The 24,147-nt window shown below is 50.4% G+C and overlaps 13 protein-coding genes across 13 annotated transcripts; 7 read left to right on the top strand and 6 right to left on the bottom strand.

Annotated features, from left to right (window-relative positions):
* Window positions 1-366: 366 nt before the first annotated feature.
* M437DRAFT_53386 (negative transcriptional regulator) lies at window positions 367-1,107 on the top strand (the record flags this gene model as incomplete). The annotated part of the gene is made up of 1 exon (XM_041022523.1): window positions 367-1,107. One exon carries the CDS (start codon window positions 367-369, stop codon window positions 1,105-1,107), a length of 741 nt encoding a protein of 246 aa, XP_040878033.1.
* Window positions 1,108-1,313: 206 nt separating this feature from the next.
* Window positions 1,314-3,803, bottom strand: M437DRAFT_52872 (transketolase; the record flags this gene model as incomplete). The annotated part of the gene is made up of 5 exons (XM_041022433.1): window positions 1,314-2,794; window positions 2,848-3,142; window positions 3,197-3,281; window positions 3,461-3,603; window positions 3,750-3,803. The coding sequence occupies 5 exons, from the start codon at window positions 3,801-3,803 to the stop codon at window positions 1,314-1,316; spliced, it is 2,058 nt and encodes a 685-aa protein (XP_040878032.1).
* An 880-nt stretch (window positions 3,804-4,683) lies between these two features.
* M437DRAFT_53118 (uncharacterized protein) lies at window positions 4,684-6,591 on the bottom strand (the record flags this gene model as incomplete). Its single annotated transcript, XM_041022478.1, has 1 exon — window positions 4,684-6,591. The coding sequence occupies one exon, from the start codon at window positions 6,589-6,591 to the stop codon at window positions 4,684-4,686; it is 1,908 nt and encodes a 635-aa protein (XP_040878031.1).
* Window positions 6,592-7,477: 886 nt separating this feature from the next.
* M437DRAFT_53178 (putative cell division control protein) lies at window positions 7,478-8,394 on the bottom strand (the record flags this gene model as incomplete). Its single annotated transcript, XM_041022484.1, has 3 exons — window positions 7,478-7,986; window positions 8,037-8,087; window positions 8,139-8,394. 3 exons carry the CDS (start codon window positions 8,392-8,394, stop codon window positions 7,478-7,480), a joined length of 816 nt encoding a protein of 271 aa, XP_040878030.1.
* Window positions 8,395-9,010: 616 nt separating this feature from the next.
* M437DRAFT_53099 (uncharacterized protein) lies at window positions 9,011-9,820 on the top strand (the record flags this gene model as incomplete). Its single annotated transcript, XM_041022471.1, has 2 exons — window positions 9,011-9,305; window positions 9,438-9,820. The coding sequence occupies 2 exons, from the start codon at window positions 9,011-9,013 to the stop codon at window positions 9,818-9,820; spliced, it is 678 nt and encodes a 225-aa protein (XP_040878029.1).
* Window positions 9,821-10,153: 333 nt separating this feature from the next.
* On the top strand, window positions 10,154-10,615 carry M437DRAFT_86304 (uncharacterized protein; the record flags this gene model as incomplete). The annotated part of the gene is made up of 1 exon (XM_041028430.1): window positions 10,154-10,615. The coding sequence occupies one exon, from the start codon at window positions 10,154-10,156 to the stop codon at window positions 10,613-10,615; it is 462 nt and encodes a 153-aa protein (XP_040878028.1).
* A 1,018-nt stretch (window positions 10,616-11,633) lies between these two features.
* On the top strand, window positions 11,634-12,463 carry M437DRAFT_53249 (uncharacterized protein; the record flags this gene model as incomplete). Its single annotated transcript, XM_041022496.1, has 2 exons — window positions 11,634-11,829; window positions 11,883-12,463. 2 exons carry the CDS (start codon window positions 11,634-11,636, stop codon window positions 12,461-12,463), a joined length of 777 nt encoding a protein of 258 aa, XP_040878027.1.
* A 671-nt stretch (window positions 12,464-13,134) lies between these two features.
* On the bottom strand, window positions 13,135-15,136 carry M437DRAFT_86302 (SET domain-containing protein; the record flags this gene model as incomplete). Its single annotated transcript, XM_041028429.1, has 2 exons — window positions 13,135-14,515; window positions 14,652-15,136. The coding sequence occupies 2 exons, from the start codon at window positions 15,134-15,136 to the stop codon at window positions 13,135-13,137; spliced, it is 1,866 nt and encodes a 621-aa protein (XP_040878026.1).
* A 407-nt stretch (window positions 15,137-15,543) lies between these two features.
* Window positions 15,544-16,624, top strand: M437DRAFT_76962 (Aldo/keto reductase; the record flags this gene model as incomplete). The annotated part of the gene is made up of 2 exons (XM_041026720.1): window positions 15,544-15,921; window positions 15,977-16,624. 2 exons carry the CDS (start codon window positions 15,544-15,546, stop codon window positions 16,622-16,624), a joined length of 1,026 nt encoding a protein of 341 aa, XP_040878025.1.
* Window positions 16,625-17,030: 406 nt separating this feature from the next.
* On the top strand, window positions 17,031-18,994 carry M437DRAFT_76961 (phosphoglycerate mutase-like protein; the record flags this gene model as incomplete). The annotated part of the gene is made up of 5 exons (XM_041026719.1): window positions 17,031-17,298; window positions 17,348-17,969; window positions 18,022-18,571; window positions 18,622-18,712; window positions 18,762-18,994. 5 exons carry the CDS (start codon window positions 17,031-17,033, stop codon window positions 18,992-18,994), a joined length of 1,764 nt encoding a protein of 587 aa, XP_040878024.1.
* Window positions 18,995-19,247: 253 nt separating this feature from the next.
* Window positions 19,248-20,612, bottom strand: M437DRAFT_67768 (NAD(P)-binding protein; the record flags this gene model as incomplete). The annotated part of the gene is made up of 1 exon (XM_041024998.1): window positions 19,248-20,612. One exon carries the CDS (start codon window positions 20,610-20,612, stop codon window positions 19,248-19,250), a length of 1,365 nt encoding a protein of 454 aa, XP_040878023.1.
* Window positions 20,613-21,758: 1,146 nt separating this feature from the next.
* M437DRAFT_52962 (60S ribosomal protein L8-B) lies at window positions 21,759-22,669 on the top strand (the record flags this gene model as incomplete). The annotated part of the gene is made up of 3 exons (XM_041022449.1): window positions 21,759-21,842; window positions 21,903-22,412; window positions 22,469-22,669. The coding sequence occupies 3 exons, from the start codon at window positions 21,759-21,761 to the stop codon at window positions 22,667-22,669; spliced, it is 795 nt and encodes a 264-aa protein (XP_040878022.1).
* A 538-nt stretch (window positions 22,670-23,207) lies between these two features.
* On the bottom strand, window positions 23,208-23,975 carry M437DRAFT_76958 (putative GINS complex subunit Psf3; the record flags this gene model as incomplete). Its single annotated transcript, XM_041026718.1, has 5 exons — window positions 23,208-23,275; window positions 23,336-23,444; window positions 23,504-23,752; window positions 23,809-23,877; window positions 23,931-23,975. 5 exons carry the CDS (start codon window positions 23,973-23,975, stop codon window positions 23,208-23,210), a joined length of 540 nt encoding a protein of 179 aa, XP_040878021.1.
* Window positions 23,976-24,147: the final 172 nt, after the last annotated feature.

The following is a 24,147-nucleotide window of genomic DNA, read 5'->3' as shown; positions in this document are numbered from 1 at the left end:
AAGAGGTCACGATAGCGATGGCTGCTGCTGCCGCCGCCACGGTCAATCAAGAGGTAGGGCACAAGACTAGCAAGTGCGGCTACAGCGGCGGCCACACAAAGCCCTACGAATGCCCGTTACTCATTCTCGAATGGCTTTAACCTTTGGAGGCAAGTCGACGCGCCATGGTCAAGTACAACACTTCCCACGCCCTATCAACGACAACTAGGACTCTGATTTGCGCGTGTAACTTTGCTTCGTGACTCAAAGTCTCTACACTAATCCCGCAGGAAATACATATACCCCCTGTACTAAGCAAAGAGCAGGCGAGCATCGATCCCCAACCAGCAAACCATCTCCAGTCTTCCAAGCTGCATCTCGCCAACAATGTATCTACGCGCCGTCCATGCCGAACCCTCCATCCCAGCCTTGAAAGCTTTCCTCTCCGCCAACCCCCTCGGCCTCCTTACCACCGCCCTACGCTCTTCAGACCCATCAATCCACTACCTTCAAACCAGCCACATCCCCTGGGTAATCGACGACCCCAATCCCTCAGACTCCTCCCTACCTACTCTACGCGGTCACATAGCACGCCAGAACCCCCACGCCAAAGTGTTTATCGAACATGCCTCTGCATCTCCCACCTCAACCCCATTCCAATTCCAACAAGAAGTAATGGTGTTATTCAATGCACCACACCATTCCTACGTAACTCCTAAATTCTACACAAAGACAAAACCAGAAAGTGGGAAAGTGGTGCCGACATGGAACTATGCGGCTGCACAAGTATATGGAACAGCTACTGTCTATGTGGATTCAAAGGCAGACTCGACAATCGAGTTTCTGGACAAGCAGATTAGGGATCTGAGTAACAAGGCTGAGGAAGAGATTATGGGACATCAGAAGCCGTGGCAGGTGGATGATGCGCCGGAGAAGTATATCGAGCTTCTGAGGAAGAATATCATTGGGATTGAGATAAAGGTCACGAGCTTAGGCGGAAAGTACAAGATGAGTCAAGAGATGGGTGTTGAGGACAGAGAAGGTGTTGCCAAAGGGTTCGAGGACATGAAAACTGAAGCTGGAGACTGGATAGCAAAGACGGTTAGAGAACGTGGACAGACCAAGTAGCCATTCGTCGTTGAAATCACATATCACTGTACACGTTTGGAATCTCTTGCGCTGAAAAAGTAATTGTGCAAAATAATTGGTATCGTATTCGCCGTTTCATTCTATGTATCAATTACCCCGAGTGTAGAAAAGGGGGGCGTACATTTTGAGAAGCATAAAGGAAAAAGTCATGTCAACACGCGGCCGTAACCACAGCATTCATCCGCTTAGATGAGCTGGAGGAAGGCACGGTTGATGGGGGAGCGAAGGGGCTTGACGTCCTTGTAGAAGTCGACAGTCTTCTTGGCACGGCTGGCAATGCCCTCGGGGGTGAACTCGAACTTCTTGTAGACGTCCTTGTAGGCACCCGAAGCACCGAATCTGTTGAGACCGAACTGCTCGTGAGAGTACTTCTCCCAGCCGAGAGTCGACATGACCTCAACCGACATGGTGGGGATACCGTCGGGGATGACCGACAGGCGGTAGTCCTTGTCTTGTGCGTCAAAGACCTCCATGCAGGGCATGGAGACGACACGAGCGGTAAGGTTGTGCTCGTCCTTGAGGGTCTTGACAGCCTCGAGACAGATGGCGACCTCGGAACCGGTGGAAACGAGGGTGACATCGGCCTTCTCCTGCTCGAGAGCGACGTAACCACCCTTGGAGGCCTTCTCGATGGTGGAGCCCTCAAGCTGGGGCAGGTTCTGACGGGTAAGGGCGAGGAGAGAAGGAGTCTCACGGCTGGTCAGGGCAACGTAGTAGGCAGCAGAGCACTCGTTACCGTCAGCAGGGCGCCAGACCATGATGTTGGGAAGGGCACGGAAGTGAGCAAGAGTCTCAATAGGCTGGTGGGTAGGACCGTCCTCACCAAGACCGATGGAGTCGTGGGTGGCGATGTAGAGAACGCGCTGGTGAGACAGGGCGGAAAGACGGACGGCACCGGCGGCGTATGAAACGAAGTTGAGGAAAGTACCACCAGCGGGGATGAGGGTACCGTAGGCGGAGAGACCGTTCATGATAGCGGCCATGGCGTGCTCACGGACACCGTAACGCATGTAGCGACCGCTCCACTCACCAATACCGGTGCTGGGGGGCTGGAAGTCGACGGCCTTCTTCCAGCGGGTGTTGTTGGAGCCAGTCAAATCGGCGGAACCAGAGACCAGCTCGGGAACAGCCTCGTAGATAGCCTCGAGAACGGACTCGGAAAGCTTTCTGGAAGCGATAGCAGCATCGTCGGGCTTGTAGGTGGGGAGGGACTTCTGCCAGCCCTCGGGGAGCTTGCCGGTAAGACGGCGGGCAAGGTCGGCGTGGGCCTCCTTGTGCTCAGAACCGTACTTCTCGAAGAGCTTGTTCCACTCAGCCTCGGCGGCGGCACCGGCGTCGGCGGTCTTGTGGTACATGTCGTAGACCTCCTGGGGAACGACGAAGGACTTCTCGGGGTCGAAGCCGAACTGCTTCTTGACGTGCTTGATGTCGTCGGCCTTGAGGGGGTTACCGTGGACACCGCCGGTACCCTGGAGCTGGGAACCGAAACCAATGGTGGTGGTGAGCTTGATGACTGAGGGCTTGTCCTTGACTTCACGGCATCTCTTGATGGCATCCTCGATACCCTGGAGGTCAGTGTCACCCTTCTCAACGTACTCGCAGTGCCAGCCGTAGGCCTCGAAACGCTTCATGACATCCTCAGTGAAGGCGCACTTGGTGTCACCGTCTGATTCGTTGTTAGTTGAAATTTTGTTGATCAGATTCGGAAAAGCCACTCACCAATGGAAATGTGGTTGTCATCGTAGATGGCGATGAGGTTGCCAAGCTGCAAGTGTCCGGCAGTGGAAGCGGCCTCAGAGGCAATACCCTCCATGGCGCAACCGTCACCGAAGAAGCAGTAGGTGTAGTTGTTGATGAGCTCGAAGCCGGGCTTGTTGAAGGTACCGGCGGTCTGGGCCTGAGCCATGGCAAGACCAACAGCGTTGGCGAAACCCTGACCAAGAGGGCCAGTGGTGACCTCGACACCGGGGGTGTCGTGAGCCTCGGGGTGACCGGGGGTGATGCTGTCAATGGTCTGATTTCATGTTAGAAAGATGATTTCCGTGTTTTGTGGCCGGCAAAAACTCACTCTGAAAGCCTTGAGGTCGTCCATGCTCACAGCGTAGCCGAACAAGTGGAGGAGAGCATACTGGAGCATGCAACCGTGACCGTTCCTGTGAACCGATTCTGTTAGACATGTTCGTCGGTTCAAATTTGAGCTGTTATCGGCCTTTGAAGGCGGGCTGCGGGCTGCGGAGAAGCTGCCCCGCCGGCTTCCATGATAACAAAAAACAACCATTGTATCATGTACAACTCGACAGCCAGCTCAATCAATGGATGCGATGTGACTTACGAGAGAACGAATCTGTCTCTGTTGACCCAGTCGGGGTTCTTGGGGTTGAAACGCATGAACTTGTTGAAAAGAACGTGCGAGACAGGGGCCATACCCATGGGTGCACCGGGGTGACCCGAGTTGGCTTTGGCGGTCGCATCGACCTGTGAGAGCATCTTATGTCAGTAAAGTCCGTCATTGACTACCCCCTGACAGAAGACTCGAGGTGGATGTGGCGACTCAACAAGCGGTCACAGCTCCTCGAAGCTCATGGAGGGGTAGATAGCTATGCGGTGAGTGAAGAACTTACTGCGAGCAGTCTGATGGTGTTGATGGCAGTCTGGTCAACTTCTCCGTAACCCATTTTGAATGATATGACAGAGGGATGTGATGAGTGAAAGGAAAGAAAGTTGTAGATCTGGCCGACTCAGAGAAAAGATGCACGTTGTTGAGCCCGCAATCCGCTCCCGGCCCAAAGCCGACGTCACATTGAAAGACCCTCACTAAGCAACCGCAAAGAAGCCGATCCTGTGACGAACGGGTAATATCTGTGCACCCCCCTCCTTAGCTACCTTATGCTATGGTCACCGCCATCCTTCTTCGTTTCAGGCTTTTCTGTTTGTTTGACTTCTCGGTCGTACTCAGCAGGCGATGCTAGCAGCTCGGGAGAATTGAACACATTTCTCGACATTATTTTGCATAACCCCATATGTAACTAATTTCAATTGTCTTTTGCCAAAAGACTGCGCTATCGGCGCTGGGCAGCCTCAATCTCTCAAGGAGCCGGTGGAGAAGCAAGCATCTCCGGCTTCTGCTATTCTTCCGGGCGGGTATCAAATCTGATAGCCGCGCGACTGCTCGTACGGCTATGTGTGTCTTGTTTACTTCAAGACTCCTTTTTCAAACTTCGGGCGCAACGAGTCTCCCAACGGACCACGTTCCGCTGAGTGAGAACCATGTGTTTCTCCACGGTCAATTAGGCAATAATGGTAGGCAGCTTAGACACAGTGGAGCTTGACATGGTCATGGATAAGAATATGTTGCTAAGATATATTTTTACCTCAAAAGAATGACTGCGTTGAATAAAATGCTGCTGAGAAAAATAAACCCCCTAGGAAGTAACGCCTTCGCTATGCATACAAATCAGGGTATCTTGCTTTGCTTTGCGTGCTTCCAACCAAGCAGAAAGAGATGAGAAAAAGAAGAGTCCAAACTGAACAATGAATGCATCTCTCTTCTCAACGTCACTTCAATTCTACCGAAAGATACAAATCGTCGCCTCTTCTGCTGGGCGTAAGTTTGGGCTCCCAAAGGGGACTCTTCAACGCCATCTGAGGTGTCTGGTGATTCTTCTTCTGGTTTCTGCGACTGTAGTTTCTCAAAGGCGATTCAGGCGCTTCCCTGATCTTCGTGATTGGCATATCGCGAACCAGATCCAGTGATAGGTCTTCACCACGTCTCTTTGCTGCTAGAGTTACCTTGCGACTCGATGTAGTCGAAGGAGGAGAACGAGGTATAGCTTGATTAGAAGGACGAGGTACCTTGGGATACGAAACTGGAGACAGCTGTTTGTCGACTTCGTTCTCTGGTGTTGTTTCATCGGGATCGACGGATTCGAATGTCGTTGCTGAAGCCCAGGAGCTGCGTACACCGCGCGGCATCAATGGCAATGGTGCAAAGCCGGGTTGACTGAAGCGTTCGTGGTCGCTGGGACTCCACTTTGGTGCAACGGGTGTGCGGCTGTCGGAGCTGGTATAGTAGGCTGGGAGATAGCTTGCTGCGCTACTGGGTGGCATGGACAGATGATCGTTTCTTGAAGCGCCTGTGTTCAAAGAGATGCCGTTGGGCAGGGAACTATCATCGCTTCTCACAGACTTGCGAGGGATCTGGAGCATCAAGCCTGACTTGGCTATCTCTTCTGGAGAAGCGGTGTATTGATCTGCGAAGCTTGGTCCTGATGGAGGATGAATCGGCGACAGAAAGATTGCCTTGGGAAGTGCGGGTGGACGCGGTAGTACCGGTTCATGTGTGAGTACCTTGCTGTCCTCCTCGAACACTGTCCATCGAGTAGCAGCGCTGTCGGGTCTGAGTTGCTTGCTTGCCTTTTTCACGTTGACCGTGATGTTGGTGATGGGAGTGGAAAGTCTGAGAGATCTCGTCTCGCTGCGTGAAGGTGAAGAAATACTGGCTCTGTGTGACTTCAAGCCGTTAGGGACCTGGCGGATATCAGGTTGAGAGGTTTGCTTCCACCATTCTAGTTGAGGTCGTAGCGAGGGCCTGAAGCGACGCTGATTGATCACCTCAGGTGATTTAGTGAAGCTGCTCATTGAGGAGCGAGGCGATCTGTTGGGACTCGCTGGAAAAGACCTTGGCGGTCTGACAGGGCCAGATCTGGTGATGTTCTTGGAAGGGAACTTGGACCCAGTGGGAGAAGATTGATCCTGGAAGTCTAGACGGTGGCTGGATCTGAACCACTTTCTTGATGGAACTCCAGACTTCTTTTGCTTCTCTTCCTTCTTACGACGTCTCACACAACAACAGCAGAAGAAACACAGACCGAAGATAAGGGCAGCAATCGCGATAGAGGCGACAGAGATACCGACGGTTTGACCAGTTGTCAAAGGTTTAGCTGGTTGAGTCGATGTTGCTGAGAGACCAGTGGTTGAAGCTGAGAATGAATGAGAGAAGTTCGAGGTAGTCACGCTGATAACACTGTTCGAAGTCGATGTCGTAAGTGCTGTGGCGTCGGTAGGTACTGCGCTAGGCCGAGTAGTCTGAGATGACAGTATCGATGTTGTCGGTTGATATGACGTTGTCATAGTCAGCACAGAATGTGTGGGTGTCACCGCATTGCTGTATGTAGAGCACAAGCTATAAGCTTGGCGTCCAGATGCGTTCACAATGTCTTCAGGGCAGTGTTCGATCATGCAGCCGAGCACAAACTCTCCGAAGGTGAATCCAGATGTGCTGTAGTGCGAGCAGAGGCACGCAGCATCATTCGAATCGCTGCATTCTGATGGCACCAAGCCCCCCGTAACCGCCGAGGAAACACAGGACTGAGCGCAGGTAGGAATAGAGGGTAGAAGCTTTGCCGGCAAAGCATCTGTACCTCGCAGATAAAGAGCGAAAGGTTGACTGAAGCGTGGTGCCATAATGTGTTGGAGTTGTTATGTATGCTTTGAGGTTGGTGTTAGGACGTGAGGTCAAGAAGAGCTGAGAAGGATCGTGGACAGTGTCTGATGTGTTCTGGTAGAGATCATACCTTCAATAGAGTTTATTGGTAAGAAGTGGGAACGATTACTATTGTGGCGAGCTCATAATAGAAGAATTAGAAGAAGAGAATCCGACCAGCGGGTTGATTAGATGAAGACGGAACAAGAAGACAAGATGAATAGGAAAAATAATAGAGACAATGGCAGAAGGAGATGTCGAGAACCTACGAGCACCCGCGCGGGCGAGGTCTTGTACGCTTTTCTATTCGTGTCTTCAGCAGCCGCCCAGCCATCGTCATCATACACATGGGTGGCAGGTATTGTTACCCAAAGGCGCCAGAAGAATACTAGGGGCCCAAAGGCATAGGCCGCAGAGACATCTTGCAGAAGAGTCGGCGCTTAGCACAACCTCGAAGACAGTCGACTCACGCACAGACCACATGGCAGTGAGTGAGAGTGTTTACTACAGTCGATCATTTGTCGACCCGGGAGACAATTCAAAGACAGTCATGATGATGTTCTGAAACAATGATCGATTGGTTCCTGTCTAAAGACATAAGCATCATACTGCGCCTCTGCTGTTGTACGTTGGGGGGTATCCATCGAGAAAACATGTAACAAGAAAAAGCAACCTTGAATTCGCAATACTCCGGCCCAATGCTCCAAAATGCAGTGTTTGCGAAAAAGCCCAAGCACGCGTTTCGAGCGCCCAAAACTACCCAATATACCTTGTCCTCCCTGTGCCGGTTCCGTAGACAAAAGTCAAAACTCCATGGTAACCCACACCGAGGATGCCGCTGACATATAAGAAATAAAATAGTCTCGTTTAGAAAGCAAAAGGGGCGTTCTCCTTGAGATCCTGGACGAGCTCGTTGACGTTGCTCAGATACTGGCCAAGCAGGCGTTGTTTTTCGTCAGTCGTCTTTGAAAAGCCGGTACTCTCGTTTGTGTTGATTCGCTTGCTGTGCTTCTTCTGCGGACCAGCCGAGGAAGAGTTGGCAGAAGGAGATTCGGGCATGAGATAGAAGTAGAGGAACTCGACGACCTTCAACTTGACTTCTCTGGAGGTGCTGCGTGACTTGAACAAGCTGGCGATTGTGAGGAGGCCATCCATTTTCTCGAAGGTGCGAGTGCTTTCGGGAGTTGCAAGGAGAGCTGTAACGAGAACAAGGAGAGCCTGCGACTGGACGACGGGCGGATTTGCGGCATCGAGAAGATCGAGAAGAAGGTCCATATAACTCTCGCGGCGGAAAAGAGCGCGTGAAGGAGGATGGAGGAGAAGGACTCCTTGGAGGATGTCGAGGGCGGAGAGGATGATTGCATTGGACTGGGTTGCTGGAAGAAGTTAGGACAGAATTACTCGTGACTGAGATGTGTATAGTTACCATTGGGCATTCCCAGCAATGTCTCGAGACAGGTCATCAGGCGAGAAGCAACTAGAGGAACTGTCAGTATACTAGATGAGTCGCATTGGATAAAAGTCGCACCATTCCATTCAAAGCCCTCTTGCAGGCGAAAGAACTCTCTGTAGGCAGGATCCTGGCACAAGGTGCTCAATTGCCTAGGCGGAAGGAGCGTGTCGCCAGACAGGCGAGAAGACGATGGCCGGCGCTTTTGCTGGGAACATGATGGAGGGATGCAGATCTGAGCCAGCAGACCTTCAATCTGGCGCAAGCCTTTGCGGATCTTGGAAATGTCTTTGGAAGACGTGTTGTCGAAGGAGAGAGACAGTAGTGCTTCCATGGTGCAGTGCGTGTGCGAGTCGGCACAAAAGCAGCACAGGCTCTCTGACAGGCACTAGGAAGACACAAATCCAGACTGCAAGAGCATGTGGCATGCACTGCGACCAGACTAGGTATATATGACCCTTGGTCCAGCGACTGAGCCGGCGTTTCGTCAACACAAGCCCCTGTTTTTGGCCAGGCAACCAGCCTGCCCAAGTCAGTTGCGCTAACGTCCAACCCAACTGCCACCACCATCATCACCGCATCTGTTCTTACACCTGCGCAATCTATCAATGATCTGCGAGACGGCCAAGTCCTGAGCTTCTCTGATCGTTCCAGCACAAATCAAGGCTGTTTGGGCTGTCACTGCCATCACCACCCCGGCCACCTCCCAGCCATCTCGCTTGATTGATCAACATCGTCATCTGGAGCATGCAATTTTAGAAAGTAGCTCTTCAGCCCGACTCTCTCCTCTCACGTGCCCGTCGCAACGCCTATAGCACTTCGTTATCGACGGTTCTATCGGCAATAGTCTATGGTCAGGAGCCTCGTCCAGGCTCCATCAAGGGCTACCTGACATGGTACCTTGACGCCGCAATCTAGGTCGACTGCACAGCCTTCACACACCACCCACCATGCTGTTCCTCGTCTCGCGGTGCTCGCCTCGCTTCCGTTCCTCTTATACACCCACCATCTGCATCTCTAATCTGCTCGTTAGCCGCTTCTCCATCGCCTATCGCCGCTCCGAACCTAGTTCTGCAGCTTCTGCAACCAACCCTTCAAAACATGATCCACAGCACAAAGACCGACGTGAGGCTCTTAGGCTCAGATATGCCAACGACCATGAGTATCGCGAAAAAATAAGGGCCCGAGTCAAGGCGCGATACGCCAACGACTCTGAGTATCGCGAGAAGATCAAGGCCCGAAACTGTGCTTTGCTAAAAGCTCGCTATGCTAGCGACTTCGATTACCGCGAGCACTTGTTAACTCGATCCGGTGCTCGATACAGGTCCAATACCCAAGCACGTGAAGCCCAGAAAGCTCGATGCGCAACTTTGCGAGCGAAGCAGAGTCCTGCCGCACGCCAAAAACTTCGTCAGCAGATTAGACTTGCTGTGTCACAACAGTATCACAACGACTTCATACATAGGCAGCGGCTTCGTCTTCGTGCTTGGATCTGTTACAATCTTGTTAAGCAGGAGCTGACGTGGAAGACACACGAGGTCGAATTGAATGCAACTGAGGTAATGCATACATGTTCCGGGCCAAACTGTGGTTATGAGAGGAAGTTGAAGCTATGGATGAAGCGCAAAGAATCTGATCCTCCTCTGTATGACTGCTTCAAATGCTTTACATCAGAGTGGGTGCCAGGGAAGGTCCTGCCAATCGGCTACGAGCACGTGGTCTTTGGATCTGGCGAGAAGATAGAACCTCGCCGGGTCTGACGAGGCGATGTGGACACCGAGACTCACAGAGACGCAGGAGCTTACAGCGTCATAGATATCACTGGCAAAGCACGGTGAGTTCTTGTTTTATGTGCGAGGATATACAGGGTTAGGCAGCGAACGACAGGGTAGACATTCATTCATATATGCCTTGATAGAGTTATCAAGAGGAATACCTTCAACAATCATATATCCTTCACCACCTCGATCGATGCGCGAGTAGGTGACAAGCAGTATATAGATCACGTGCGGCAACAGGGCTGCTTTCCAACATGGTTCTGGGCTTCGCTCATTGTAAACTCGTAACACCACAAACCACATTTTTGAAACACCATGGCCAATACAATGGCGCCTTTTCCCCGGATCTTCTTCCGCTACGTTGAGCCCATGATGATCACTTTCGGCAGTGTCAATCTCATGTTCAGTGGTGCTGCTGGAGCCTCAACATATCTCTCACAATCACCTCACCCAACAATGGCAACCGAGCACTTCTTGGCCTTGCAAGGAGGCAACATGATGCTTTTGGCCGCCATGCTCCTCATCACCGTCATGTGGACAAGCAATGAAATCAAGACCATCAGATTTACAATTATGGCTCTTGCGATATCCGACATCCCACACTGGATCTTCGGGCTTTGGTGTTTGGGACCGCTTGCTTTTGAGCCAAGCAGCTGGAGCACTGAGATGATGGGCTATATGGGAGTACCTGCTGTGACTTTCTTGATCAAGGTTGCATATTTGCTGGGATGGTTGGGTAACGATCAAGTTACCGAGAAGGTCAAGAAGGAGCTGTAGAAGATTCTCATGTACGACTTGGACAGGGGTTCTCTAGTCATTTTTATGCAAGCTGCATTTCGACCTGTCGAGTCTGGACAGTGGTTCATGTGCACAATCATAATATGTAGATAAAAATAGTACTCGTTGCATGGATCAAAGTCTTGATTGGGGGTGTCGAATTTCAAAGCTTCATCTGCAATTTCCTATGACACATCTCCTCTGGACACGCTCCAGACGGATCTCGATCGGCAACAACTTGTACCCAGTGATCAGTGTTATCGATAAATTCGATCTTTGGACATGAAAACATTTGTTGGACCCTCTGCGTTCATGCAGCCTGCCTGTCGAGACGACGGTTGTGATGTCGAACTCCGAAAAATGGCTGCTCGCTTGCCGGGACCGTTTCATCTGACTGACGCCTTTGCCGACGGTGCAAGCGCCCAGCGCTTTGCCTCCTCGAGTCCTCCATCATCTCTCGAAACCTGGAAAGCAGAGACGCGGTCGGGCCGTCAAATGTCAAGGACGGCACACCAAGTTCTGGAACTGAAATGTACCGAAGTCCTCAAGCTCCACGGAACCTACTGCAGTCAAACAGGTTGTGCCGTCAAGCTATGGCTCAATCATGATCCTGGTCTTCGCTGCTATTGCACAACTACAGCCGAGTAAGTTCCGCTTAACATCATTACAAGTTCTCTCTTGCGACATGTCGCATGGTTCTCCGACCCCAAGCCAAGTGTACCTGCAGATCACGGTCCTGCAGCGCAGAGAGCGAGTCAAGGCTCTTTTTAACGATTATCCAATCTGGGCCTTGCAGATGTGGATCATGGATCCGCCCATATAAAACAATTTCTTTCAGGCACACCCAAGTCTTGCCAGTGTAACTCTAGTGTTGCTTAAGAGGTCAGTTCAGACCTTCTTTTTGGTTATTGCTCTCTTCTCTACCTGCCCACGCTCGTTTCAAATTATCCATTCGATTCTTGCCCTCTTTTTCATAAACAGTCACTTCAACCTAGACACTCTTTATTACACGTCAATCATGTCTCTCCAACGTCTCGGTTTCGCTGCTTGCGCTCTGTTCCTCGGTGCCAGAGCGATCGACACCATTACTGTTCCGAATGTCATCACTGCTGATGTCCCATTCACTCTCACCGTCACGCCCAAGGATGATACTCCAGGAAACTACAGAATCTACCTTGATACTACACCGCCCGGCTATGCCGGTGGTCAATCTTGTATGTTTCAACAGTTTTAGAGGCATATACAACATTTGACTAATCGCAACTAGGCTACCTTAAAAACATGACTTCCACAGACATCACAGCAGTCAACCTGACCATTCCCGCTAACTTTGGACCCAACGGCGACTTCTACTCCATCTCAACCCGCGATCTTTCCGACTCGGACACTGATGCCAGTTACGTCTTCAGCAATGCCTTCAATCTCACTGGCGCAAGCGGAAACTACTCGGAGTACGAGAACAAACTGAACGGCGCCCCTCTCTGGGATGCCAACAGTCTTCCCTGCACTGCCTACAACTGCGCCCGTAACTGTGCTCAAGACTCTTACCCTAAGGACATGATCCCTGGCTCTGATGCTTTCAACACTATGCGCGCTTGCATCATGAAGTGTCCTGGTGTGGAGGCAGAGACAAAGACTTCTTCGGCAACCTCTAGCACTGCTACTAGCACCAAATCTGGCTCTGGCTCATCTGCTTCCGCTTCTGCTACTGGTACCTCCACTTCTAACGATGCTTCTTCTGCTTCTGGAAGCTCTGGTGCTGCTGCCACTTCTTCTGGTGCTGCTGTTTTGAACACGGTTCCTGCTTCTTTTGTCGCTGTTGGAGGACTTGCCGCTTTCTTTTTGTAAAAGCAATGCATTACATGAACCTTATAACGTATGGACATGGGTCATGATATGCGATCATGGAAGGAGATTATACCATACATAAACACTAATCTACAAAATTTATGCATTCTATTCTCGACCCTATCAGCCCTCCAAATCTGGAGTTCTGCTTGCTACCAGAGGATGAAGAAGTTCAATGGCGGATCGGATCGCCCTTTGCTGATCAGCGTTCAACTGATGTTGTATGTTGCGCTACGCATAAGGTTCGTAAAGGTGTTTTGGCATCAAGTCGTTTAGTCCGAAAGCATTATTCGTTGTTTGAGCCCAGGTTCTTGGAGAAGTTTGGAGACAGGGTGACCCTGCTGATGGTGGAGTGACCCTGGTTTCGTGAGTCGATCTTTTCACATCTTGTCCTTCGAGTCACAAGCGTAAATAGTTACTGTTCTTGTGGCTACTGAAGGGCTTTGTTTGATATATCCGTGTTACCCATTGGAGTATCCTTGTTTTGAGTCCATGTTGAATTGAATCAACCTGACCTTACTTTTTGCAACGGCCGGAATGCACCGCAATCAAAAAACATTCGAGCAAAGATCATCTGCGTGGTCCAGGTTCCAAGATGATAACAGAGACGGTCATGACGACTCTCTTAGCTAGTCTAAGCCGCACTATCCTCCAAGCTGCATATATCTATATCAAACGTGCAAGTACACAACATATCTCAAATCCTCACCAACCTCTTCATCACCAATATCCATATAAGTACCTTGAGACTTTGATATTCTCATTCCAAAGTCCAACACAAAGTCTGATGTCCAAGCTGCATTGGTCCATGGAGAACCAGGCAAGAACATGGCAGCTTTCTTGACGCGATCGAGGTACTCTGCTGCTTCTTCGTCGGCCTCCTCATCAGCTTCCCCGGCTGTGAGCTCGGGTTCGCCGTATTCGTTGATTAGTGACTGCATCCATCTGCTTATGAGTCCAGGGGTTTCTGTGGCAGGCTGGGATGTGTAGGCGAGGTAGATGAAGCAGAGAAGGATCGTCCAGAGGTATTCTTCGTGTTCCGAGCCACGCAATTTGCGCAGTTTTGTGGTGCCTGTTACGTACTTGACGCCAGACATGAAGGACTTGTGGGCAGCAGGCATCTCCATTTCTAGAAGTTCAAGAGCGTCTTCCAAGGTCCAAATCGCGGAGCCAGCAGAGGATGCAACGGTTTCTGGTTGTAGGTCTTTGAGGTATGAAGCCATGCGCTCTTGAACCGTGTTGATGACTTCATATTGCATGTCTCTGTAGATCTTGACGGATGCCTGGCGGTGGTTTGTCGGCTGAGTGGGAAGCCTCTCATTGGCTTCTTCTAGCTTGCTGGTTTTGGGGATGAGAGACATCATGATGTAGAGTGCGATACGAGGCAAGTAGCGTTTGCCATTGCCGTGGTAGAGATATTCTTCTGCATCCTCGATAGGAGCTACATCGACACCTCTCTCCAATTTTACAACATAACAGAAAAGTTCGGCTAGAGGTGCAGGAACACATCCCCACGCTTGGTCGAAAGGGCTAGCATTGCTTGTTTCCTGCAACTTTGCTCGTAGCAGACGGAATGTTGCAGCCTCAGAATTCCACTCTCCTGAAGTCTTGAAGTACTGAAAATGTGTGATACTCAGCATTTGTTGTAGTGGTGGTGGTGGAGGTCTCATGGCCAGGAGTAGTCCGTCGTAAGGATTGTTCGGTGCACAGAAACCATAACCCATCAGCAGCTCCTCGCTTGATTTGGGACCATAGTTGTTGTAGATTTGCGAGCCGGATTGGACAGCTTCAGAGATGGTCAGACTGAAGCTATCAGGGTCGTAAGCCCAGTCTACACGAGCATTTGGGTTGTGATTCCCGGTGTCCATGCCTGGGAAGAGGACAGAAAATGTCTTCCAGTCCTCAGGGTAGTCGTTCTGGTTCAGGAGGACGGTTTGGGTACCACTCGAGGTATGTTTGTAGGCGGTCCAGGATTGACCATCTTTCGGCGTAACGGTCGAGCCATTGAAACTGCGTGATGAATACACTGTGGCAGCCCATCTAAAAAGTTCCCTGCGTTCAAGTCAGGCACAATGACGTTGCGTGAGGAGTCGAGCTAAGGATGTTGGCATCGAGAGCCGCAAACTCAGTGTCCTCGCCGTGGAGCACGATGTTGAATGCTCTATGCACTGGCAGACTATGCACTTACCACGTATAATCTGTTACGTCCATGCTAGCAGATTGCATAACCTGCAATCCATCCTCCCAATACTTCTTCCAAGCAGCCTCTCTACCAAGCACGGATGCGTGGAGATCTGTGCCTTCCAGCCATTGCCGATCGTCTTCACCATAGAACATAGGAGTTTCGAAACCTTGTTCAGGAGAGGGCAGAATGTCCAGATAAGGCTTCCAGAAAGACTTGTCCTTGTTCAGCCACTGCGCCATCAAATAGAAGAAGCCAAGACTTTGCACAGTGAATTTCTGCGCGTGGGTTCTGAAAACGGGGAAATCATCGTCCACCTGGGCATTCAGATTCGACAATGCCAGATTATGAGGTACTGTGAGAATGTGTGTACTAGGCGCAATGCTTGCGGTGGCTCGGAAATGAGAGCCGTGTTCAGCATCTTGGGCAAACTGGACTGATGGATGTAGGTAGCCACCATTCTCTCTGAACCACTTCTCAAAAGCGTCCATAATAATGGCAGACCTTGTGATTTCGAAGTTGTCTTGTTGGACTTGGAAATATTTTTTGAAAGTCTAGATAGAGGGACGTCATTGGGTGGAAGCTTGGACCAGGTTTTGGTTTCCTGCCAGCCATCCCTCTCCATTCAGATCGTTACTGCCTCTTCTGCTAACGCAACAATACACTGCAGTGACTGCAGTCCATCTCTCACAGCTGTACACACATCAGTGAGCATATCTGTTGCATTCGGATGCACTATGAGCCGTAAGACGGCCCACCGGTCCTCCTATTGCCGGTCCGTCCTAACACCGTTAACGCCGATTTAGAGGTGATGTAACGGACATGATATAAACTCTCAGATGCCTCTACTGTCCTAGAGCCTTCTCTGCAGAACATCTAGTCTTACCAAGCAGCCAAGATGACTTCAGCACAGAAAACAAACATCAATGTGGTCTTCGGAGCTATGACCTTCGGCAAAGAAGGTTCAGAACAAGCCAGAGTACATGACCTTGAAACCGCTGGCAAGATTCTCGACATCTTCCAATCTCATGGCCACAATGAGATTGACACCGCCCGAGCGTACTGTGATGGCACGTCAGAAACGATGCTCGGTGACCTGGAGTGGCAGAAGAGAGGTCTCGTCATGGAGACCAAGTACTACCCGACCGCTGGAAAGCCCATTCCTTCTTCGTGGAACAGCAACTTAAGACATACTCCGGAGGACCTTCGCGAGAACCTCATGAAGTCGCTGAAAGAATTGAAGACCGACAAAATCGATATGTGGTACCTCCACGGTGTAAGCTTTATCCAACCTTCAGCCATTTGACTCTCGAGCTAACATACTGTTATAGCCCGACCGAACGACCCCGTACGAAGTTACTTTCAAAGCCGTGAATGATCTATACAAGGAAGGTCACTTCAAGAGACTGGGAATCTCCAACTATATGGCATGGGAAGTGGCACAGATCTGCGAGCTCTGCCGCAACAACGGTTGGCTTCAGCCAAGCGTCTACCAAGGTGTCTACAACGCTCTTCACCGCTCAGTCGAGCCAGAACTCTTCCCTTGCCTTCGTTACTACGGCATTGCCTTTTACAACTACAACCCTCTGGCTGGTGGCTACCTCACAGACAGATATACCAGGGAGGCTGCTGACAAGGATATTGAGAGCGGTTCACGATTTGACCCCAACAAGTGGCAGGGTAAGATGTACCGCATGCGCTACTGGAACGAAGAGTATTTCAACGCCCTTGATCTGCTCCGTCCTGTTGCCAAGAAGCATGGCCTGACTGAAGCCGAGTGTGCCCTTCGTTGGATGCAGAACCACAGTCAATTGAAGCGTGAGCTGGGTGATGCTATCATTATTGGTGCATCCTCCCCTCACCACATCGAACAGAACCTGAAGGATATGGAGAAGGGTCCTCTTCCAGATGACGTTATCGAAGCTTTGAACAAGGGCTGGGAAGGCTGTAAGGGTATCAGCATTAGATACTACCATTGAGCGTCGGTGACATAGTGCTTCACTCAATAAAATGCCACTGTTCATGAACGACCCTTCATATCAATTTGCAAACACTCAAGTATGCTGTTGTGATATCATCTTCCACAATTGCCGTGTCGCGACGAATCGAGCCAATCAGTCTTCCAATGTTGGGGTCAACGGTTCTCCATACTCTAGTCGCCAGAGTTTGTCAAGAACGAATTGAAAAGGAAGCTGCGTGTCTGTCAGCATGAACGTTGTGCCATCGAAGATCGTTGAAGCTGCAGAGTGAAGGCGGTGACCGGCGGCGTCTCCGGCAGTTCACCCCTCACCCTATCCTCGACTCCTGGTCTGTTGTCACGGAAGGACAGCAACAACTCATCATCTTTTCTTTTATCTTTGAGGGTAGGTAATGGGGAAGGGCGGCATGTATACAAGAGTAGAAGACGCGTCCGAAAGTAGAGAGGGATTGACACTGCCTCTTGCCTCACAGAAGCAACGTCTAACGAGACGCTCTCTGCATGGTCTCCAAATACTGCTGTTCATTGGCGCCGTCACGTTCTTTGTTATGTTATACAAGTCTTTCGCTTTCGGTGCCGTTGTTGGTTGCGTTGGTGGTCCTGTTGCCTCTTCCAAGATCTCTCCGAACAAGCATGTTCCTCAGTACTTCCAAACCAAGCCTGAGATCTTCGCCGGTCAGCACGTACGTTGAACATTGCTTGCTCTGATACTGATATTTTGAAGGTCCGACTCCAACTGGTGCCGCTCCGTTCTTAGCACAAACCAACCTTGCCCCATTCGCGGGTACATCATATATCCCAAATAGTCCTCTGGAGACCCAAGTGCCAATCGCTGGCAACAAAAATGACTCGAACATATTCCAAAACATGGGACAACTTTCTCCATACTTCCCTAATCCTAGCGGCTTTGGCGTGGACGAATATCCGTTGCCTCCTGGTGCTGAGATCGTCCAATTAAACATGCTGTCACGTCATGGTTCGAGGTATCCTACTACTGGATCCGGAGCTCACAAGTTTGGCCTCAAGCACAAGAACATGACCGATGCGAAGTACACTGGCGAGCTCTCGTTTCTCAATGATTGGAGCTATCAGTTGGGTGCAGAAATTCTTGTACCTATCGGCAAGCAGGAGCTCTTTAATTCTGGCACTCTGCACTATTACCAATATGGTCATCTCTATCCCAACAATGGCTCCAAGATCATTGCTAGAAGCACGACTCAAGATCGCATGACCAAGTCTGCAGAGTATTTCCTAGCAGGCTTCTTTGGCCTCGAGTGGACTAGTAATGCTACATTAATGCTCGCTATCGAAGACCGCACTGGTGTATGGAACAATACGCTTGCTGGGTAAGTTCGCTTTCTTGTTCACATACCACATCTTGCTCATATGATTCATCAGATACTACAATTGTGACAACAGCAACAACTTCCGCAGCGCAGGCGGCAACAACGCCACGGTCGAATGGTATACAAAATACCTTGCTGATGCTACCAAACGTCTGCAGAAGCTGGCGCCAGGCTTTGACTGGACAGTAGAGGATTCATACAATGCACAATCCCTGTGTGCGTACGAGACCGTAGCATATGGTTTCTCTCAATTCTGTAGTCTATTCACCTACGAGGAGTGGGAAGGATACGAGTACAGTATCGACATTCAATTTGCGGGTGGTAACGGCTTCCAATCGCCCACCGGTCGTGCTATCGGCATCGGATATGTGCAGGAGATCCTTGCTCGTCTTCAACACCATACGATCGACTCTCCTATCGCACAAATCAACGTTACTCTGGATAACAACACGATCACATTTCCTCTCGACCAGAGTCTCAACTTTGATTTCTCCCACGACACAAACATCATGAGCATCTTGACGGCCTTTGGTTTCACTCAGTTTGCGCAGTTCCTTCCGGCTGATCGGATCGTGCCTCGCGATTTGATAGTGTCACACTTGGTAAGCGTCAACAAGCGAGAATCTAATTTAATCGAGACTAATAACCCTAGGAACCATTCGCTGCACGTCTCGACATTGAGATCATCAACGCTCCCGCTCCAGTAAAGACATCACGCAAGAATGATAATCTCTATGAAGAAGGTATGTTGTTCTCACCAGCAACAAGCGAGCCGCACTAACGGCTTAACAGGAAAAGCAACCAAGTACATCCACTTCATACTAAACCAGCGCACTATCCCTCTACATCGCAGCTTCCCCGAGTGTGTAGAGCGTGATGATGGTTGGTGCGAGCTCGACACTTTCCTCGCTGTGCAAAGCAAGAGTTATGAGATCTCCCAGTATGACTGGAGTTGCAATGGCGATTATCCTGCTGTTCCTTATGGCGAGGTTACTAATGGTGTGCCGACTCAACCCAGTCCGTAAGGGTTGACAAAGCATGAACGGGAAGCTGCATGTTGTATTACTCGTTGTTTCCTCCGATACTCTAAATCCTTATATCATCGTTGTGTTGAATACAAACTTTGCGATGTTCTTGAAAACACGTTGACAGACGGGCACTGAACTTCAATGCGCTATGATCATCATTGTACAGGTACCATATTTGACCCACGGCAGCCAAAGAAGACAAACAGCTCGAAAATAGCCAGAGCAGAGCGCCTAACTGCCGGTTCCATGCTTAGAACTCGGCAATGTGCGTGCCGATGCCACGCTCACGAGCTATCCTGACCACTTCATTGCCAACGACCACATCCATAAGGCCCAATCCAACAATCTTTGCAACAACATTGCCCTTACAGAGCCATTCCTTCAGCCCTGAGGTATCAGATACCTGGATGCCTGCGCCTTTGTTGTCATCGTCTCCCTTCTTTGCTGCCTCGGCTGCTGCTTTCTCGGCCTCGCGTCTCAACATCACGAGTTCGCCAATCTCGACGACCTGATCGGGTTGTACGTTTGCTTGAATGAGCTCGCCGGCTTCCTGCAAGCATGCTTCGACACTATCGACGATGATCGCGCCACCCTCTTGTTGATGCTTGTGGAAGTGGCGATGTTCGTGGTGAGGTGCGACAGCATTCTTGATGACATCTGGGTGCAGCTCAATCATGTGAGGTTTGTATGACCCGATCAGTGCAATATAGCGGCCCTTCTTGCGACCCTCGGGATTCAACAAATAGCTTGCAGGGAACAATGGCTGCGTGCTTGGTGTAGTACAAAAGATGACATTTGCACTTCGAACGTATTCCTTGAGCAAACGTATGTACTCGGTATGACCTGTGGTAAGGATACTGGTTTTTGTCCTGCTTCCATATTTAAAGCCCAATGGGTTCTCAAACTCCGGATCATCAGGGAAAGGGTTGTACAGCTTCATCAGCATTTCTCGTGCTCTGTCGAAGGAGCGGTTGATAACATTAACATGATGGATCTCTGAACCGCGGAGAAGCAGAGCCAGGCGAATGTGCCAGTAGGCTTGTTTTCCTGCACCAAAGACGGTCAAATCGTGCACCTTGTGTCTCCTCTTGAGAAGTATACAGCTAGTCAAAGCTGTTCGGAACGCAGTGAGCTCTTCGGCATTGATGAGGGCACTAGGATTTCCCTGGTCGTCGAACAATGTCAGAGATCCGCGAGGTGCGGTAGGTGGCTTTATATCGTTCGAGGTTGAGGGGTTACGACTAGGACCAGACATGGAAGTAGGTCGAGACTTAGAACCACTAGTAGAAGTCGAATGTGTCGACTTTGTCGAGCCAATAGACAGGCGCTTGAGATCCGGAGTGATTTCTGGTTTCTTGACTGAATCGAGAGTGATGACCTTGACACCCATGCCAGAGCTGCTAGATGCTGGCATGAACAAGCTCGTCGCTCCATCGGTACGATTCATATGGATTCGTTGAGGTTGATAAGCCGAACAGCAGCCATCTTCCTCTCCAGCGGTAGAGTACTGATGCAGAGCATCGGCGAGAGATTGCTGGATATCATTGATATCTTGACTGGTAAGAGAGTGTAGTACCTTCTGTACATCGTGGTCCGAGAGCACTGTGACAGGCATCTTGAGGTGTTGATATGCGAGGCGACCAGTGCTGAAGATTGGGAAGAATAGATGAGCGTGATGTTTGTGGCCCGATAGTATATCTGAGAGTAGAGATAAGGCGAGATATATGTGTGCGGTCACCAAAACCCCGTCAAGACACGATCGTTAGCGTGGTCCTTGTACACAGGCTAAAACCGAGATTTGTGTATTCTTGAGTGTCCAAAATGTTTGCAGTATTCGGTTACACGGTACTGCGCTGGATGCACAGTATGTAGTGATCGTGCTTGTATCAGGATGTAAGGTAGCCTGTAGGTGAGCAATTCGTGAAGCACGGCCAAGAGGTTGGGACGCCGAGTTCAACCAGTTTTTCGTTAGTTGCCTACGCTCGAGAAGCCAAAGATATTGCTAGCGATGCGGACTGCGATGTATGGAATGGATTGATAAACACGACTATGGTTTTCAAGATTGCTTACATCTCATTGGCGGATTCACTTCGACTCGACGAGTTCACCGCTGGCCTTCGTAGATCGCTCTTGGTGGACAGATGCTTGGCAGAAGAAAACATGGACGGTATACCGCGGTAATGCCACAGCGAACGCTGAACATATTACGCTTAGTGATCGTATCACAGCAGTATTTAGTGCTCACTGATAGATAATTATTGAAGTCCAGGAGGGAAAAAAGCAACATGTGCTGCTGAAGTTGCAGAGCGATGCTTACCCAAAGAGGAAGGGGGAAGTGATTGGCTGGATTTGCCGAGAATGCGGCGGGCCCTAGCGCCGGGCGCACACGAGCTTTTTCTTCTGCTTCATCGTGCGAACTTCTGCTTTTCTTCTCCAGCCGCGACAGAACCAAGTCAACCACCGACGTCCAGTTCGACAATCATTCAAAATGGTAAGCTCGCACCACATTACACGACCTTGAAACGCTGTCGTCTCTGCAGTGCAATGCGCCGATGCGCCTTGCAAGTCTCGCTTGCCTGCGAGCGCAGCAATTCAAGATGATGTTCGACATCAACATCTATCTATTGTAGTCGTTTCTTCCTGGAATACGGAAGACGGCAATGACCAATGGCTTGGGCTGTGACTGGCGTAGTAGAAATACTCGCCAGCGCAGCCCTTTAGAGTCAAAAGCAATGAGCATTGTGCTGATTTGCTTTTCTCAATGAAGGCTCCTAAGTCTGGAAAGAAAGTTGCCGCCGCCCCCTTCCCCCAGGGCAAGGCCGGTGTCTCCAAGAAGAACGCCAAGGTGAGTTTGACAGTATCCTTCCTGCTAACCCTCAACCTTGAGTGCTAACATGTCTGTCAGAACCCTCTCATTGAGAGACGTCCCCGCAACTTCGGTATTGGCCAGGACATCCAGCCCCGTCGCAACCTCTCGCGCATGGTGCGCTGGCCCGAGTATGTCCGCCTTCAGCGCCAGCGCAAGATCCTCAACATGCGCCTGAAGGTTCCCCCGGCCATTGCCCAGTTCTCCCAGGTTCTGGACCGCAACACCGCCGCCCAGGCCTTCAAGCTCCTCAACAAGTACCGCCCTGAGACCAAGGCTGAGAAGAAGGAGCGCCTGACTAAGGAGGCCACCGCCGTCTCCGAGGGCAAGAAGAAGGAGGATGTCTCCAAGAAGCCCTACACCGTCAAGTACGGTCTCAACCACGTTGTTGGCCTCATTGAGAACAAGAAGGCTTCTCTTGTCCTCATCCCCAACGATGTCGACCCCATCGAGCTCGTTGTCTTCCTTCCCGCTCTCTGCAAGAAGATGGGTGTCCCATACGCCATTGTCAAGGGCAAGGCTCGTCTCGGAACGGTCGTCCACAAGAAGGTGAGCATTTCTCTCAAGGTCTATCCGCTTGCACAATATACTAACATTCCACTAAGACCGCTGCCGTCCTCGCTTTCACCGAGGTCCGCTCCGAGGACAACTCTGAGCTCTCCAAGCTCGTCTCCGCTGTCAAGGACGGCTACATGGCCAAGACTGAGGAGTCCAAGCGCCACTGGGGCGGTGGTATCATGGGTGCTAAGGCTGTTGCCAAGCAGCAGAAGAAGCAGAAGGCCCTTGACAACGCCATCAAGATCTAAGTGCCTTGATTGTCACTTTTTCTCTGGCGTTGGCTGCGGACTGGGGTTCTGGTGGGAAACAAAAGCTTTTCGAGTTATCTTCCGGCACCAGAATGACAGTTTTGTCGTGCTGCAAAAAATTTCTTTAACGACCCTTTTGAATGATACCCAAACTTTCCATTTTGTCAACAAGTGATCCACCACCTGCACGCGCAATGACTTTGGTGAAGTGTCGGCGCTGTGAAGAACATGGTGATAAACAAAGCTTCTGCTCCTTCGAACTTCTACTGTAATGCTGCCTCTCGATTTCCTATCGTCGTTCAACCTTTGTCTGCTTCGCAACCCTCTGTTTCCCCTGAGTTCTCTTCTGATATGTCTTGGTCTGTAGCGGTATGTTAGCCTTGCATGGTACTGAGAACTCTGGGGTGCTACAAGTCATGGCTGATGTGGGTTGACCTGAGGCTCGTCGCGGCTCCGTATTCTTGGAGCTGCGCGCGGAGTTTGATGTCCTGACTCAAAGACTCTTTTTGGTTCAGATGTGATGTTCCTCATAGCAACATCAAGAATTCTGAGCCGTCTCTAACCACTTCTTCACTGCATGGGTGCTATCATGGGCGGCGCGGAATACTGCAGGACATATAGATTAACCTCTAGAAGGACCGTCTTGGGTTGGGCATCAACACTTACATTGTCGCTCGGTTTCATCCAAGCCCCTCGCAAAGTCAGCACCTTCGCCCAATGCACTTCGTGAGTTTAGCGCTTGGTCTGAGATCTCAGCTGCACGTTGCTTGAATGTCTGCTCATACGAGAAATTAAATTATGATCATTCGTGAGAGGGCCTGGTTGACTACTCACATTTGTCAAGATATCAACCATTTCTTCCTCTTCAAACAGCTCGAGCATGCGTGCACCGATATTGTAGAAATGTTGTGCCTGAGCTCGTATATCTACTGTTTTTGGGTCTGCTTTGAGTGCATTCATGACGCGTTGGGAGAGTGCTTGAGGTAGATCCAATGTCGCCAGCGATGAATTGCCAGAAGGGTTGCTTACTGCCAGCATTTCGGCTAACCAGAGTGGTAATTCTACTTTAGATCCTTGTTTTATCTGAGACAAGATTTAGCAGGTCAAGAGCATGAGATGATGGAAAGAAGGATACGCACGTCTTCGCCTGGGTTGCCCTGCAGATATCCCATGTTGGGAACTGTGAGTTCGAATGTGCAAGGGACTTTCTGATAGGCAGTGAGTGCCACGGTTTGCATCATGTGTCTTGTGTTTTTCATACCTGAGCATCTGTCAGGATGGCATCAATGTTGTAATATGAGCCCATGATTGCTGTCTTATTGTTCAAAGATGAGTGGAACAAAAAGACAGAAAATATGACCAGATCGAAAGAGACGTTCTCAAAATACGGGACCAGATCCGGAAGTTGTATGTCCTGTGTTTGAGGATTCTAGATAAACAGTGGTGGAAAAAGTGTATGCACGGAGGCTGCGTGCGTA

The sequence above is a fragment of the Aureobasidium melanogenum genome, assembly GCF_000721775.1.
Source record: "Aureobasidium melanogenum CBS 110374 unplaced genomic scaffold scaffold_17, whole genome shotgun sequence".
NCBI classification, from domain to species: domain Eukaryota; kingdom Fungi; phylum Ascomycota; class Dothideomycetes; order Dothideales; family Saccotheciaceae; genus Aureobasidium; species Aureobasidium melanogenum.
The sequence above is the reverse complement of the archived record's forward strand: the minus strand, read 5'-3'. Positions and strand labels throughout refer to the sequence as shown.